The 18,862-nt window shown below is 33.5% G+C and overlaps 1 protein-coding gene across 1 annotated transcript; it reads left to right on the top strand.

Annotated features, from left to right (window-relative positions):
* Positions 1–11,169: 11,169 nt before the first annotated feature.
* Positions 11,170–12,567, top strand: LOC117927804 (putative disease resistance protein RGA4). Its single transcript, XM_034847490.1, has 2 exons — positions 11,170–11,773; positions 12,176–12,567. Exons 1-2 carry the CDS (start codon positions 11,170–11,172, stop codon positions 12,565–12,567), a joined length of 996 nt encoding a protein of 331 aa, XP_034703381.1.
* The last annotated feature ends 6,295 nt before the right edge of the window (positions 12,568–18,862 follow it).

Below are 18,862 nucleotides of genomic sequence, written 5' to 3'. Positions count from 1 at the left end.
AAAATTGGTTGAAATATTGAAAATACGAAAAAGGTATAATTAGTAACGGAAATCCAAACCTCTCACAGATTTTTTTAAGTAAATTTTGATTTTGAATTTTTTGAGGATCCATTTAATACGAACTTGTCTAAACAATATCCAAATCATATCAAGTCACAATTTAAAAGTAAAAATAAAAATCAAAGAAATGGATAGTAGAGAGGGCACGCCTTTCTAATTTATTAGTATTTTTGGATTTTGATTTTTTCAAGCATCAATTGAACACTTTATAAGTGTAATGAACCAACTTAAATAATATTATAGTTATATGAAGTCTCTAAAAATTTTTTTTTTAAAAAAAAAAAAAAAAAGAAAGAATATAAAACCCTACCACTTGGGCCTTGGGTGGCTGATTCCACCTAACAAATAAATGAATTGAACCATTATTTGAATAACCATGGTGGTGGAATATAAAACCCCACCACTTGGGCGGCCGTTTCCCACCTAACCAAATGGATCATTTTTTTCCCAACTTGTATGTGACCTCCAAGAACTCTCAACACTTTCAACCTAATATTTCACACCTTTGCTTTCAAAGAAGTCTCCTCTCAAAATAGAAAAATTCTTTTTACAGGCAAGCTATTAGCAACTTTAGCAATGATGAAAATATCAAATATCATATATCCATACTTGGATTTCATACCACAATAGCATCCATGTAAAAATGGAAAAAAAAAAAGTCATAAAAATTGTTATAGGCTATGTTTGATTTCCGAAGAATTTGAGAGAAAATGTATATGAAGAAAAATAGAGAGAAAATATATAAGGAAAGAAAAAGTGAAACATAAATTACTTTTATATGTTTTTTACATTTATTTCACTCATTTCCTTTAAAAATACATAAATTTTTAAACAATTTTAATTATATTTAATATTTTCTTTTTAAATTTTCCATAATGAAACAAATATCATAAAACCATTTTTTTCAACATTTTTTTTTCTTTGCTTGCATTTTCGGGAAACAAACATAGCTATAATGTATAAATTAAATTAAATCATACACTATTGATCAATCACATAATATAATACACGTGATAAGTAACTACCAAATACTAATGTGGAGATAAAAGTTCATTTTATTGAATTTTAATATTTGAAAACATGTCATATTTAGGATGATGGAAGGTCCCAAGAGTCCAAGTGTGGACCCCGCATTTCGGCTCATGCGTTTCCCACTCGATGGCGAGCTCGATTTTTGTTTGAAAAATTGATTTTATTTGATTATGAAAACTGACTTGGAGTCGCCACTTATTTTTGTTTTATTTTTAAAAAGGGTAAACAAAATAAGAAAGAAAACCCTAAGTGAGACTCCTTATTTTGGAAAAGACGGTCTGCGAAAAACCGGATCGGGCTCGGGGGTCAGATTACTTATCGGGAAGGTACGGTGAAAGGCCATAGCACCCCTCTAAGTCCCTAAAGTCGGGTCTCTACTAATAAAATGAAGCTGATGTGGCAATTGATGAGTAAATCAATGGATATCCTAAATGATCATGCACACATAAGAATCGAGACATGCACAGACAACGGTTAGAGGGAAAATGGGTACATACCTGGGCTACGAGCCACCATGCGCTATCAATAGAGAGGGTTAGTACACCATATAGAGCACAAAACATATCACATGCATCACTAAACAGGGATTAAAATTGTTCGAAGGAAAGCTAGATTTCGGAAATTCATTTGGAAATTTATTCGAAAATTGGAGCTTTAAGATTTATCTGAAAATTGGATTCGTAGAAATCAGATGTAAGAATGGGAATTTTGGAAATTAAATTTGAAAGAGATTGGGATTTTGAGGGATTATTTGAAAGTTCGGGATCTTTGAGGAAAACTAAGTTGCGAAAATCGGGGCTTTGGGAATTAAATTTTGAAAGAAAACAGAATTGGGAGTTATTTGAGAAGTAAAGATTATGAGAGTCGATTTATAAAAGGTTGGCAATCTTGAAAGTCGCTTGAAGGCAAAATTTATAGAAATAATGAATAAAACAATAGTGACAATGATAATGATAAGTGGCGGGATAAATACGGGAATTGGAGCAGGGGAAACTGAAAATTAAGTTCGGAGATTGGACAATTGGAGTTTCAAATAGCTAAATTTAGAAATCGGAATTTTGAAGAATTAAACCTTAATGATTGAGATTTTTAAGAGAAATAAATAGGTAAATATGGAATAATGTTATTAATTAATCAAAACGATGTTTAGACAGATGAATAGTGAATAGTGGGATTTTTTTTTTAAAATAAAGGTTAAACTTGGAAATCCGGTTTTGAAGAATTGAATTTTAATGATTGAAACAAATGAATAAATAAACATGGAATAATGACACTAATTAACAAAAATAATGTTTAAACGAATAAAAAGGAGAATAGTGGAATTTTTCGAATTGAGAATTTGATTTAGGGCGTAGGGTTTTTAAAGGATATGACTTTGAATAAATTGGTAGGTATGGGATTATAAAACTAATTGACGAGAATTAATATTTAGGCGAATAACGATGGATAGTAGAATTTTTGGGATTGACGTTTTAATTCAGAAATTAGATTTTTGAAGAATTGGACCTTATATAAATAAATAGATATGGAGCAAGAATCCTAATTAACCAAAATAACATTTTAGGCAAATAATGGAATTTCTGGGATTGAAAATTGAATTAAGACGTGGGGTTTTCAGAAGATTGGACTTTTAAATAGATGTGGAATAATGATTCTAATTGATGAAGATAAAATATAGACGAATTGTAGAATTTTTTTAGGATTAAAGAAAAAATTGAATTAAGACAAGAGATTTTTGCAGAACTAGGTTTTAAATTAATAGACGAATACGAGGTGATAATCCTAATTGATGAAAATAAAATTTAAACGAATTACTGAGAAACTAAATTAAGACAGGGGATTTTTGAAGGATTAGATTTTAAATAACTAAATAAACATGGGATAACAACTCAATTTATGAGAATAAGATCTAAGCAAGTACTTGAAGAATTAAATTAAAGCATGAGATTTTTTTAGAGGATTGGTATAGATAAATAAATAAATGAAAATAGGATGCTAATCCTAATTAAAGAAAATAACATTAGACAAATAGTGGGATTTTAGGATCGAGAATTAAATTATGACATTGGATCTTTTTAAAGGGTCGGGTTTTGGATAAATAAACTAATACAGGATGATAATACTAATTAACGAAAATAATCGTTTAAACCGAATAAAAGGAATTTAGAATTTTTAGGGGGTTTGAGAATTAAATCAGGGCATTAGGTTTTTGAAAAGTTGGACCTTAAATAAATAAATAAATAAAAAAACACAGGGGATAAGAGTTCTAGTTAACGAAAATAACATTTAGGCGATTAATAGAGTTTCCAAGGTTGAAAGTTGAATTGAGGCTTTTGCAATACCGAACTTTAAATAAATATGGGATGGTGGTTCTAATCGATAAGAAGGGAATTTAAACAAATTGTGGAACTCTTAGGGTTGGAAAATTAAATTAATATATGAAATGTTCGAAGAATTAGACTTTAAGTAACTAAATAAATACAAGATTGTAACTCTAAGTAATGAAAACAAGATTTGTGGGGTACTAACTCTAGTGGATGATAATGGGATTTGAACTAATTGTAGAAGAATTAAATTAAGACACATGATTTCTTTGAAAGCTTTAGACTTTAAGTAGCTAAATAAGTATATAATAATAGTCCTAATTGATGAAAATGAGATTTAAACTAATTATTGAAAAATCAAATTAAGGCATGGGATTTTCTTGAGGGATTAGACTTTGAATAACTAATAATTAAGTTAGGGAGTTGGATTTTCAAGGGATTAGACTTTAAATAAGTAAATTAATATAATATACTAAATCTAATTAAAGAAAATAACATTTAGACTAATAGTAGAATTTTAGGATTGAAAATTAAATTATGACATATGGAATGTTTGAAGGATTAGGCTATAAATAATTAAATAAATACGGGATTGTAACTCTAAGTGATAAAAATAAGATTGAGTTGAATCGTAGAGTTTTTAGGATTTGAAATATTAAATTAAAACATGGGATTTTTGGAGGATTAATCTTTAAATAACTAAATAAATATATGATAATAATTTTGAAAAGACTTCTAATAACTATACATGTATGAGAAAATGATTCTATTTAATGAAAACAAGATTCAAGCACACTATTGAAAAATTAAATTGAGGCATGGGACTTTTGAGGGATTTAAACCTAAAATGACTAGGCAAGTATGGCATCATAATGATTCTATTTATAAAAATAATATTTAAGCAAATATTTGAAGAAGCAAATTAAAACAAGGGATTTGTGAAGGATTGGCATAGGGGCTTTTATCCACACGAACTGGGCCTGGTCTGCAACTCAAATCCAAGCCCAAAGTCTTCATGAGCAAACCCAAGGCAAACATCCATCACAAACTTGGGCCTAGTGCCCCCAATTCAAGCCCAAGTCCAAAGGTATCAAGGGGCAAGCCCAAGACACCCAATGCCTTCACAAACTTGGGCCTTTCATCTAAGTCCAAGCTACCTAAAGCCCAAATCAAACTCTCATCTCTCCTTGGACCAATCAATCATACGTTCCCTTCCACTTCAGGCGACGACGACGGACGAACTGGAGATGAGAGGCTTCGCCGAGGGCCCTCGAAGCTGGTCCAAACTGCTGGAGCTCCGCGCCGCGCCGCCTTGCCGTGCTGCTCCCTCCGCCGTCGAACACGTCCAGCTGCAGCGGCCTGGTGTCGGTGTGGAGCCTGCTGCTGCAGCCTCTACAGGCGCGCGAGGGGCTTCCTCTTTCAGCTGATGTCGACGGCGACATTCGAGAGAGAGGTTGAGGATTTGAAAGTCTTGGGCGGGCCAGGTTGAAGTGAGGACGAGGAGAGTTGCATCAGCCGCCATTGTAGCTGGGAAGATCGTAGCTCGACGGGCAGAAGTTGATGGCAGTGACGAAGATGGAGGGGGCTGCCGGAGTGGCACCATTGGTGCAAACGCCGAAGATTCAAGCAAGAACCAAGGTGAGAAAAGAGAAGAGTGAAGCAAAGGAAAGAAGAATGAGAAGAACCATTGAGAGAGAGAGTGTAAGGTGGTGAAAATGCAGTCCTTGGTGTAGGTAAAACGTGGCCATGCATGGTCACGCATGGTGCCGGATATTGGTCGGAGGGGGGGTATGTGCATGAAAAGAGGGCAAATAATCTAAGACAAAGCAATGTTGAGCGTGAAAACTAAATTGTGGCATCAAAATAGATCCAAAACAACACTGGTAAATGCAAAACTTCCAACGAAAATCCCACATCCAAACCAAAGAAACGATAACTATGAGAAATAAAAATAAACTGAAGAATAAAAATGAGTCCATGAAGTCATACCTGAGAGCCTCTCCTTAGCCTCCTAAGTTAAATGAGATCCCTTCTCTCGCCGGTACCACGCCCACTCCTCTCTGGCCTCCCTCTGGACCCCCCCTCCTATCACCTTTTCTTTTTTTTCTGTGGGTGTCTTCTTCAGCAAGCCCTAACCCTCCATTTCCTGTTTCCTTCGTCAGCAAGAATGGGGTCTCTGACCATCAGCATGGCTGCTCCTGTCTCCGCAGCTGATTTCCCGGGTATAGGGAAAAGGGGGCCCTCCACTTATCTCCCGTGCTGCCCGCTGCTGGTGATGAGGAAATAGCATTCCTCCCATGCTATAAAAATCCTAAAAAAACTAATAGTTTTCTGGTTTCCTAAGAGGGGGTCTACACCAAGACAAATACAGGTGTTGCCTCAAGATGGAATGATTCAATGTTTCGAGATTAGTGTGTCATTTGGATACCTCAATATAATCAAGAATTCATTTGACAGTGATTCTAAGAAGTGTTTTTAACCTTTCCAACAGTTGAAATTTTTTATCATTCAAATATAAAAATATTACAATATTTTTTAAATTCATTACTAAAAGCACTCTAAGTGTGAGTTTTAAAGTGATTATAAAAAATATTTTTAATATTTTTAAAATTTGAAAATTTTTATCTTTCAAATATTAAAAAGGTTAAAAACATTTTATAAAATCAGTAGCATATGTACTCTAAAAGCCCATTTAACAATAATTATAAAAAACACTTTTAATATTTTTAATATTTAAATTTTTTATTATTATTTAAGTGTTAGAATGATTAAAAATGTTTCTTAAAATCGTTACCAAGCACATTTAAACTTGTGACATGGAATCACATAAAAGTATAATTAAGATTTAAGATAAATATTACGTGGAATCATAAAAAAGTTATTAATTTAATCTTACTGATAATGAGATCTTATTCAACATGTGACATCATATATAAAAATATCCCTAGGACCAAAGTCTAATGATGCTTTCACGGTCCAATGAATAGGTTGGTCTCAACAACGTACGAGCTGGTTGAGATAAGATCGGATTAAAAAAAATTAAAGTTGATACAAGTGGAAATGCGAGTAACCATATTCATTGGTTAGTTTTTAAATTATGTTATTTATTTTAACCTATAGAAAAATATAAAAATAGATATGGAGAAATTTTTTTTTAATTATATTCAATTAATATATTTATAATCATTTTTATTTAATTATTAAAATATTTATGAATATTTAAACTTGAATTTGGGGTTCTCACAATGAAAAGTCATCACCATACATTAGTTTGTAGAAGTTGGCTTCAAGTATAAGCTAAGAAATCCAAGAAAGTGATGTAAAGGGTAGAGGTTGTAATTTGTATTGGTGGGTTGTGTTCATATCATACCAAAATTTGGGTATTTTGCTACATAAATCAACCCAAATTCAACATGAATAATAATCATGTAAAAAAAAAAAAAAAACTTAAATGTCATCCTTATGCTATTTTGTTTCAAATTATTTTATAATTGGATAATTTCATGTTTTCAATTAAAACTTTATGCCAATTTTTTTTTTTTTAAAAATGTTTTGAAAAATAGGTTGAACAAGTTACTAGAGATTCCAAGCCTTAAGTCAAAGTATTTAGACACTTCACAATACAATCGATTAAGGGTCCAAGCAATTAGTTAGGCTCATAAGTTGATTGGTGTTTTTAAATTCTCTTTCTTCCAATAGCTTAATGTTGTTGACAAAGGCTTTGCCTTTCCCAATTGAGGTATTGTCTTTCTTGGTCAAGGTCTAGTCGAGGCCTTAAACCCTAACAATCACCTATTAGTACAATTAATGCACAATGACTAGTGAATCAATTGATCTGGTACTTGATCGATCAATTTGCGTAATGGTTAGTTTAGGCTTCTAAACACTATAAAAAAAAGCTCCAAACTTTATTGTTTTTAAGTGTAAAAGTTTAAAATCTTCTTTAAACATTATTTGAGCCTTGGAGGTGTGTTTTTTAATGTACCTTATTTTAAACTTGCATATCATTAGTGCACCTCAATTCTAATTTCTATTGGTATCAGTTTAAGCTTAAATTTGCACTAGGATTATGTGAGATTATCTTTCCTATCATTTCTTATAAACCATTATAAGAGGAGATCAAGTGTGGGGTATTACTTGAAGTAAATATAAGTTTGAGGTATTACTTAGTGTTTGCTAAGTGTACATTAGAGTTGATTAATTCAATTGTAATACTTAGAAGATTGAGTTGAAAGTTTCAGATTAGTGGAATGTCAAACTTGGGATTAAAGTTATAAGAGAGTAGACGTAGACTAATGTGGTGTTTGTTTTTTGGCTGAATAGAAAAAGCCAAAATATTTGGTTTTTTTCTATTCAACTAAAAGTACCTTGTTGATATTAATCAATATAATTAAAGTGAACTTATTATCAATAAGTTTAGTTTAATTATATTGGTTGATGTCAATAAGTTACTTTTAGCTGAATAGAAAAAACCAAATATTTTGATTTTTTCTATTCAGTCAAAAAATAAACACCACCTAAGTTACATCAAACCACTATAAAAATATTTTGTTTGCATTCTCTCTTAATCTCTTTAATTTATATGCAATCGTTTTTCCATAACATATAAATATTTCTTACATTCACATAATTTAAATTTGTCAAGATCAAATATTCAAATCCCCACCCACCCTTAAGGCAATTATCTTAGATCGATCTAGCTAAAATCTTAACACAACAAATATGCCATATTTTGAGGTATGGCCATAAAAAATGCCATCGATTAATATGATCAATAATAGACATAAAACATACCATAAAAGAAACTTGATTAATAAGATTACAATTTTTTAACATATACTCAATGATAGATAAAGAGTCTTTGTTGATGCTTACAATTGATTTTTGAACTAGGCAACCTTTGTCTTCATTTGTGATACAAAGTAAGTCTAAAAAATTTGATGGATCTATTAAGATGTTTCACATCCTACAATACGAGTCAAAACCCCTTCACTCATCAAGGAAGTAAGTCATGAAATCTGTAATAAATCTTGTTATTCCTAATTAAACAAATGTATGATTGATCTTATCACTTACTTCATTATCTAGTACGAGACATTTCATTTAAGATGGCTTTGACCCAAAAAAGAGATGTTGAAGCTTGTGAGCATGAATTGCAGTAAAAACTTGTTGGTGCTAGAAAAGAAAATTAATGTTATTAAGTCTAACAAAAATTATGTGACTAAAGGGAAATAGGAATGAATTTTGCCAAATATGAAAATAAACTCCTATGGCAAATGATGAATGATTTTCCATTGTTGGAGATGAACACTTTGATACCATCTTAAGAAACAAATTCTAAAAGACAATGAATTATGAAGAAACAAGTTTTATTTGTTAAATGCAACTCAAGTTTCAACAACCATCTAACAAAAAAACCATCAAATCAGATAACATTTAGAAATGGGCATGGTTAATAAACTACTTAAAATAAGCATGATTTGACTAAAGGGAATAAGGATGAATTTTGCAAACGATGAAGAAGAAACTCCCATAACAAATAATGAATGATTTTCCATTTTTGGAGATGAAACTTTGATACTATCTTAAAAAACAAATTTCGAGAGGAAATGGATTATAAAGTAACAAATTTTTCGCTGAATGCAACTCAAGTTCCAACAACCACCTAATAAAAAACATCAGATCGAATTACATTTAGAAACGAACATGATTAACAAACTAATTTAAAAAAGGTTTATGATTTGACTTTAAAAAATTGGGATAAATTTTGCAAAAGATGAAGAAGAAACTCTGATAACAAACGAATCATGAAGGATTTCCCATTGTTGGGGACAAACAATTTGATTCCACCATAAGAAACAAATTATAAAACAAAATTAATTATGAAAAAACAAATTTTATTTCGTCGATACAACACAGTATTAATACAACTCAAATTTCATCAACCATTTAATAAACGGCATCAAATCAAATAACATTTAGACTCGTGCATGGTTAATAAATTAAAACAAGTTTATGATTTTATAGTTAACTAATATATTCATTTCTCTAACACTAATTTTGTTGTATAACCCAAAGTTGTACAAAAAAAAAATTGCCTATTAACAGTTTTGTAACATGAGTATGATTAATGATTATTGCATAGCTTGAACTATGAAAATATTTCATTTTCTTGTAATAAAATTATTCACTTAGCTTTTCATTTTCTGTGTAATTATTATGTTAGTTTATGAGTTATAGTAATTTCCAATTGTTTTACCTTATGATAATATGAAATATTATCAAATTTATGGTCTGAATTGTTGTCTTATATATTCTTATAAAAAATAATTATCTTACTTATAGCCTGAAGCAATAATTTTTTTTATAGGAATTATGTGAAATTTCATTTTTGAGAATTTAATGATTGAAATTGTTAATTTAATGATCGAATCACAAGAAGCTAACCATTTTGCCCCTTAAAAATAGTTTGTTAAAAACAAAAGGAAATATAGAGAAATAAGAACAAAATTAAGAATAATTAACTGATAAATAATACTTTAAATTTTTTAATGAATCTTCCCCTTTTTTAAAATGATTTAAAATTCAAAAAAATGATTAACTAATTATAAATTCAATAAAAATTTCATAATACTTTGTCTATTTGCATGTAATAAAAAACTTAACTTATTTATATCTTAAAAATAAAATTATTTATTTTTAAATTTATTTAAAATAAAATAATATTAAAAATTATTAATTTGAAATTAATATTATCTATTTTTAACAAAATAAATCAATTATGCTCTTATCAAGATGTTAATATCTGTATTTTTATAATATTTATAAAAAAAAAATATAATTTATGATTTATTATAATATCACTATTCATGTTTTATTAAAAGCTATTTATTTTTAATTAAATTGAATTAACTTTAGATTACAATTTTTTTTTTACAAAATAAAAATAAAAACTACTTTCAAAAGTAACTTATTTAAATAAACTTTTGGTTTTTTATTTTTAAAAAAAGCAGTTTTTAAAGCAATTTGCAAAGGAATCAAAATACCTTCAATTAAATCAAATTAATAATTTCTTTCTAAGCTTTGCAGATTAAAGTTATAAGTTCTGATACATACTACTCTCTCCTTTCTTCCTGTGCCTAGTGGATATTTTTGTTGGGCGTTGGAGAGATGGCTGAACAAATCCCCTTCAGCATTGCTGAGAGCCTTCGGATGAAGACGGGTTTAACTGCTTTTCAAGAAATTGCATCGATGTATGGCTTCGGAAATGAGCTGAGGAAGCTAGAGAGAAGCCTGCCCATAATCAAAGCCGTACTTGGTAATGCTGAGGAGCGGCAGTTGAAAGAACCTCAAGTAGTAGATTGGGTGAGGAAGTTCAAGGATGCTGATGATTTGTTGGATGAGTTTACAACACAACACGGGCGAAGGACGGCTGATCAGCAGGGACGAATTGGGAAACAGATAAGTTACTTCTTTTCGTCTTCTAATCAACTTTTATTTCGTTTTAAGATTTTGCGTGGAATGAAGCATATTGCGAAAAGGCTGGATGGTATTGAAAAATATATAGACGAGTTGAATCTTATTCCAGGAGTCACGACTCGATCTCCCGCTGGAAGAGAATAGGCAGAGAGAGTCCCACAGTGTTTGGGTTATATCCGAAGTGTTTGGAAGAGATAAAAAAATGGAAGAAATAGTGGAATTGTTGATGCAATCGAGCGGGGAAGAAAATCTTTCCACTGTGGCCATTGTAGGAATGGGGGGTTTAGGCAAGACCACCCTTGCTCGATTGGTACACAACCATGAGAGGGTGGTCAAATATTTTGATCTCAGGATGTGGGTGTGTGTCTCTACGGATTTTGAAGTGAAAATACTCGTCAGAAATATCATAAGATCTGCAACGGGTATACATGTACAAAACTTGGAGTTGGATCAATTGAAAATCCAACTTCACAAAGAGTTAAATCAGAAGCGGTATTTGTTGGTACTGGATAACGTTTGGGACCAGAACCCTGAAAAATGGGATGAACTTAGAACTTTGTTGTCGATTGGTGCTAATGGGAGTAAAATTGTAGTGACCACTAGAAGCCGAACAGTTGCATCGATCGCGGGAATTCAATATTACTTGAGTAGTCTCACACAAAGTGAATCTTGGGCTTTGTTTGAAAAAACGGCGTTTAGACATGAAGACACAGTAATTAATCCAAACCTCTTACCAATCGGTAGAGAAATCATGAGGATTTGTGAAGGAATTCCTCTTTTCATTGAGATTATAGGAGCAATGTTGTGCTATAAAACCGAAGCAACTGAATGGTCATCCATTGCAAACAATGAACGTCTAATATCACTAAGAGATGGAGGTGATCTGCGCCAGCTTCTTAAGATTAGCTATGATAGTTTACCCGAGCAATTGAAACAGTGTTTTAGTTATTGTTCATTATTTCCAATAAATTATGAGTTTGAAAAAAATATGTTGGTGAAATTACGGATGGCCCAAGGATAAATTCATCCTTTACATGAAAACGACAACTTAGAGGATATTGTTGATCAATATTTTGAGGCTTTGTTGTCAAGGTCACTCTTTCAGGAGGTTCAAAGTGATGCCAAAGGTGATATAGTAAGTTGTAAAATGCATGACTTGATCCATGATCTTGCACAATGGGTTGGAAGGTCCGAGGTTTGCATTTTAACAAATGATGTGATGAGAATTTTGGAAGGAGTTCATCATGTGTCGTTAATTCAACCTTTGAATCCTGATGTAGTGAACGTTCTGACTGGAAAATCCCTAAGGACTCTTTTTCTGCTCTCTGACCATGATTCTAAAGATGATGCAATAGCAAATACAATTATTTCAAGTTGCAGGGGCTTGCGTGTGTTGCACCTGAATGCATTAATAGATAAGAAGGTGTCGCAGTCCATAGTCAAATTGATTCAGCTGAGATATCTTGATCTTTCCAACAGTGACTTTGAAGTACTTCCTGGTGCTATTACAATGTTGCAGAATTTGCAGACACTGAGACTTTTAAGGTGTGGAAAACTTAAAGAATTGCCAGGAGATATAGAAAAGTTGTTGAATCTGAGGCATCTTGAGATTCAGGGATGTGAACGTCTGACTCACATGCCATCTGGGTTGGGACAATTGAGTATGCTTTGAAGCCTACCATTGTTTGTTGTTGGGAATGACAGTGTTTCCCATGGTACGCTAAGTGAGTTGAAAAGGCTTGACCATCTAAGAGGAGAGCTTAGGATTGCGAATCTAAAAAGGTTGAAGGGGCATATGGCATTGGAGTTGATGGAAGCAAATTTGAAGGGAAAAGCATACCTTCAGTTCCTGGAATTATAGTGGCAGGACCAGTGGGACCTCAATGCTGAGGAAGTAATGGAAGGCCTCCAGCCACACGAAAATCTCAAGGAGCTCAACATAAAAAGGTATGGAGGTGAAAGGTTCCCTAGTTGGATGATGAATGATGGCTTGGGTTCATTGCTTCCAAGGTTAATTAGAATTGAAATGAGGAATTGCAAGCAATGCAAAGTTCTGCCACCATTGGGTCTACTCCCTCATCTCAAGTACCTGGAGCTTAAGGATCTAGCTGCCCTGGAGTACATGCAGGAGTCCTCACCAGAAATGTCATTCTTCCCGGCTCTTGAAATACTCAGACTCTATAAGCTGCGTAATGTGAAGGGATGGTTGAAGGATGTCACAGCAGAACAAGATCTTTCATTTCTTCATCTTTCTGAATTAATTGTCAGCTGTTGCCATAACTTGATATCATTGCCACTGCATTCATCTCCTTTTCTTTCTCAATTTGATATGAATCATTGCGATAACTTCACATCCTTGCTACTGCCTTCGTCTTCTTCTCTTTCTCAACTAGATATCAAAGATTGCCCCAACTTGACATCATTACAATTGCCTTAATCTTCTGTCTTCCTAAGTTGCATATCAGTGGCCACCGTTACTTGAAATCCTTGGCACTTCCGCCATCTCCTTATCTTTCTGAGTTATATATCACTGATTGTGCTAGCTTGACATCCTTAGAACTAAATCCATCTCCTTATCTTTCTAAATTGCATATCTGTGATTGCCCTAACTTGACAACCTCAGAATTGCCTTCATTTCCTCGTCTTGAAGAAGTGCACCTGAGTTATGTCAGTGAGGAGTTAATGCAGCAGTTGATGTGTACATCTTCTTCATTGAAGTCTTTGAAAATACAATGGGTAGTGAATTTGATCTCTCTTTCTGAGGATGAACTGCAACACCTTACTTCTCTCCAACATTTGGTCATTCATGGTTGTCACAGTCTAATGTCTCTGTCTCAAGTAACTCAACATCTCATTGCCCTTGAGAAGTTAGAGATTCTACACTGCAGAGGGCTTCTTTTATCAGATAAAGGGGATGATGCTGATGATGACTTGCAATTCCAAGAACTCAGAAGCTTGCGTGAACTGGTAATTAAAGATGTTCCAAAGTTGGCGTCCCTTCCAAAGTGGCTTAAACATGTTACCACGCTGAAAACTCTCACGATTTGTGATTTTCTGGTTTGGCAACTTTGCTTAACTGGATAGGCAGCCTCATATCACTCACACAGCTTCAAATTTCTGGCTGCCCCAAATTGAAATCACTGCCAGAAGAGATGCGTTTACTCAGCACTCTACAGAAACTCAAAATTTGTGACTGTTCTGGTTTGGCAACTTTGCCAGACTGGATAGGTAGCCTCATGTCACTTACACAGCTTCAAATTTCTGGCTGCCCCAAATTGAAATCACTGCCAGAAGAGATGCATTTATGCAGCACTCTACAGCAACTCAAGATCAACAATTGCCCACACCTATCGAAACGATGCCAAAAGGAAAGAGGTGAAGATTGACCGAAGATTTATCACATTCCAGAAATTTTATTGGATGGGAAACGGATGACTAGTTCATAAAGCACACTTGCTCTCTCTCTCTCTCTCTCGCTCTCTCTCTCTCTTATTCAAACCTGCCATCCACAATATATTTCAGGTTTGCATCGCTAACCTTTAATTTATATCTTCAAAGCAAACATTAATGCTTTGATAATATTTTCATTACAGTTGTTAGTTGGTAATTCAATATTGCCAAACTAGTTATGTTTGTTTTAGTTTGTCTTCAAGTGTCTGGGACAAAATTTTAACATAATTAAGTATTTTATTGTAGATATATTCAGATGTATAGCAATGGTAAGGAGAAAATGATGGGAGTGGGTTGAATATTGCTGAATGTCATGAGGTTTATGTTCACAAGCTAAGGATGAGTAATGCATGTGGAAAAAGTCAACTCCGTTATATGTCTTTGAAATTCAGGTCCGATAATCCTTATTCTCTTTCTACTTTTGATCTCTCAGTCTTTTACTGCTTTCCAGTCTATTGGTTAAAGACTCATACTTCTACTGTAGCTCTGAATTCCTGATTTGCATATGCAGTTGAATAGAAACAGTCAAGAATTTAGCCAACTCCTTTTCCACAAGTTTCTCAGGATTTGGAATGCAGATGCCTTGGAGTACATGGACAAAAGTGGAGTGGAATTTGATACAGCTTCATTTTCATTTCTATAAAGGATTGAAATCATTGGCAGAAGGGATTCACCCCTTCAGCACCCAGTAGACACTCACTCCATTTTCTTGTGTCCAAAGTTATCAGAAAGACGTTAAGAGGAAACGAGCAAAGATTGGCCTAAGATTGCTCATGTCCCAAAAATTCTTATGGACCATCCCATAAGAGGCTGTTGATTGAAGGCCATCTACTCTATTTAATGAACTGTGCCATCTGCAATATTAGGTTTGCAATCTCTTTTCCCATTGTTGATGGTTTCAGGGTTTATTATTCTAGAATTGATCTGTGAAGGATGTTGTACTCTCCTAAAAAAAGTTTGTGTTAGTTCAAGGGTTCTCCTAATCAGGTTTTAATGATAATAAATCATGGTTAAGTTACTAATTGGTTTGAATTATAAAGAATTTCTGGTGATAATTTGAAAATTCATCAAAGTACCTAGTGGATGCAAGATCAAGACTTTTAGAAGACCTTTGATCATAGGAAACTTATGTAAAATGAATGCATAGGTGCACTTAGGATTTATATATCATTTCATGCATCTTTGAAAAACTCGGTTTATGCTTTAAAGTTACATTTCTATTAAAATCCGAGATCTATCAAATGTACCTTAGGCAAAACGTTTCAAAATTGACATATAATTTTACCTAAAGACCTTACTAAGTATTAGAAGCAAAAAGACCATAAAAAGATAGGTTTTTTCGGCAAAAAATGGTGAACCGGTCGAGGCACTAGCCAGGGTACTGATCGACCGGTTCCCTCTTCTCGGTCGAGGTCTGGTCGAGAAGTGCAAAAAACACTCTCTCTTTCAATAGTTTTTCCTTCCCGGTTGAGGTATCTGCCTTTTCAGTCAAGATTCGGTCAAGGGTAACGGTCACCTGCCAAACATTAAATGCTCCAATAGCTAGTGAACCGGTTGACTCCCAGCTCGACCAGTTGAGGCTGCTTTTTGGTTTTCTTGGCTCCCAAGGTTAGAAACCTATAAATAGAGAGCTCCACTTCATTTATGAGCAAGAGAACACTTGCATTTATTTGTTTACCTACTTGTTATTGCCTTAAAAGCTCTCATTTATTTTCTTGGTACATTAAATCTCCATTTGCATATTCTTTAGTGCACTTTTGTGATTCATCTTAGCCTTGAGTTGTATTTGAGTCTTTGTTGAGCTAAGTTGAGAGATTCATACCTGTTAATTGAGTGTTAAAGCCTTCAAATGAGTTAAAACTTGAAGAAATTGTGTAAAAGTCCATTGAAGTTGGAATCCAAGTGTAAAGGTGATTAGATTTAAAGCTTCAAGTTAGTGGAACCCTCACTCAGTTAGAGGCTTGAGGAGAATGGACGTGGCCAAAGAAGTGTCGAACCACTATAAAATTTGAGTTTGATTTCTCTAACTCTATCTCTTTATATTTGCTTCTCTTGTTCTTAAATTTGTTGCGTTTAAAAAGAATTTTTTAAAAAAAAACTCAATTCGCCCCCCTCTTAGGTGTTTTTCTCATTTAAGATTAACCTTTATTTTCTTAATTAGTATCAGAGTTATGCTTTAAGACTTAATCGTCTAAAAGAAAATGGTTAATCCATTAAACTCATCTCACATTGAAAGTTTAGCAACCAATAGACCTCCATTTTTTACGAGAACTGTTGTAGTATGTGACTCATATTTGAGTGAAAAGACATATGGAGAAAAATGGGCAAAATGCTGGAGCGAAGCGGAGTGGAACAAGAGTGTAGCAAAGTGGAACGAAGTTGAGGGATTGTGGGGGGCAACACCCCATGGTTTAGGGGTATTTTTGGAATTTCATTCCTAATGGTTAATATAAATACCCTTTTATGTAACCCTAATTTGAATATAGTGAATATCCTTTTTCCCTATTCCCGTGGACATAGGCAATTAGCCAAACCACATTAAATCTCCGTGTTCTTCTTTCTCGTTTTTCTATTTTTCGTCATTAATCGTTGCACAGATTCCAACAGGAACCGATTATCCCTATTGGAAAACTAAAATGACTTGGTTTTTACAATCAACTTATTTAGACGTATGGAACGTCATTGAAGATGACCCAACTTTTCCTTCAAAAACTAATTGATGGAGTCATGGTTCCAAAACCCAAACAAGAATGGGATGAGTGTGATAGAAGAAATTTTGAATTAAATGCTAAGGTCATTTATACTTTGCAATGCTCTATGGATAGAAATGAATATAATAAAATATGTCAATGCAAATCAGCTAAAGAACTTTGGAGATTGCTTGAAATAACTCATGAAGTAATAAATCAAGTGAAAGAGTCAAAAATCAATTTACTTGTTCATAGTTGATTGTGTTCCTCTTCTTGCTCCTTTTCCCAATTCCGGCATTAATAGTTGCATTTCCAAACTCAACTTATAATATGGCCTCAAACTCAAAATATATGTTAGAGTCCTGCCTCTTCAAAAGGATTTCCATTTACAGGCTTGAACATCATTCTTTTACTCCTTTGCCCCATCATGTTGACTCTGGTGAAGCAAGGCAAAGGCAATTCTACATTTCAAACTTCAGTGAGATATTATGTCATTGTTTCAGATAGAATGGACCCTCTTTTCTTGCGAACTCATGCAAAGCTTTAACTTCATTCAAGAACTGAATTCCTTTAAAAATCATTTCAATAAGCATTATATCTCAAAATTATCGATGTTTCACACTCACTGGATCCATAGGATGATGTTTTGCTGTTTTAACTAATTAAAGGTTATGGCATTGCTGTTTCAGCTGGTTAGTTTGATCTTAAGAAGCTTTCGTGTTGACAGTAATGAAAACCTTCTTTTTTGTAATACCTGGTGCCCCTTATATTTGATCAGGTAGTGCCATTCACAAGACGCAACTCTTATTCTACTTGATTTTTCCTGTATAGTCTATGTAAAAAGGAAACTTTCCCAACATTTTCACGGAGATAATTCATAAAAGTATCATCCATAAGTGGGCCTTGTTCTTCTTTGATTAGTTGCAGATTGAATAGTCTACTTATGTAATGCTGCTGCTGAGAGGAAGTGCCAATGTTGGGAAAATCATTCAAGGAAGGCAGAGTTCATCATGATAATGCTTTTCACATTTCCTTGTAATTGGAGGACTTTTATTAAATCCAGTAAGAAGCTGTATTAAAAACGCTGCAGAGGGCTTCTTTTGTCCTATAAAGATGCTGATGCTGATGATGGCTTGCAATTCCAAGGACTTGGAAGGAACTGGTAATTAAAGACATTCCAAAGTTAGTGTCCCTTCCAAAGATGCTTCAACATGTTACCGCACTGAAAACTCTCACAATTTGTGACTGTTCTGGTTGGCAACTTTAACAAACTGGATAGGTAGTCTCATTTCTCTGGCACAGCTTCAAATTTCTAACTGCCCCAAATTGAGATCACTGCCAGAAGAGATGCATTTACTCAGCACTCTACAGCAACTCGAAATAAACAATAGCCCACACTAACTGAAAAGATGCCAAACGAAACAGGTGAAGATTGGCCTAAGATTTCTCATGTTCCAGAAATCATATTGGAGGGGACAACGGATGACTAATTCGTAAAACACAGTTGCTTTCTTTCTGATTCCAGCTTGTCATCTACAATATATTTCATGTTTGCATCACCAACCTTTAATTTATGTCTTCAAGTCAAGCATTAATGTTTTGATGATATCATGCTTGCAGTTGTCAATTGGTAATTGAATATTGCCAAACTGGTTATATTTTGATTAAGTATTTTATTGCAGATTTAATCAGCATTATGGCAATGGTAAAGAGATAATAATGAAGATTGGCTTATTATTGCTGAATGCTCTAGGGGGTTTATGTTGACAGGCAAAGGATGAGAAATGCATCTGGAAAAAGTCAACTCAGTTTCATCGTACTCCTGGA

Source organism: Vitis riparia, chromosome 13, assembly GCF_004353265.1.
Source record: "Vitis riparia cultivar Riparia Gloire de Montpellier isolate 1030 chromosome 13, EGFV_Vit.rip_1.0, whole genome shotgun sequence".
Classification (NCBI taxonomy): Eukaryota; Viridiplantae; Streptophyta; class Magnoliopsida; order Vitales; family Vitaceae; genus Vitis; species Vitis riparia.
The sequence above is the reverse complement of the archived record's forward strand: the minus strand, read 5'-3'. Positions and strand labels throughout refer to the sequence as shown.

What these genes read in the sequence shown, in the direction of transcription:
- LOC117927804 (XM_034847490.1), top strand. Translation starts at nt 11,170, where the DNA reads ATGGGGGGTTTAGGCAAGACCACCCTTGCTCGATTGGTACACAACCAT. An exon ending in AATATCACTAAGAGATGGAG is followed by an intron (nt 11,774 to 12,175) that starts GTGATCTGCGCC and finishes ATCCTGATGTAG; the next exon opens with TGAACGTTCTGACTGGAAAA.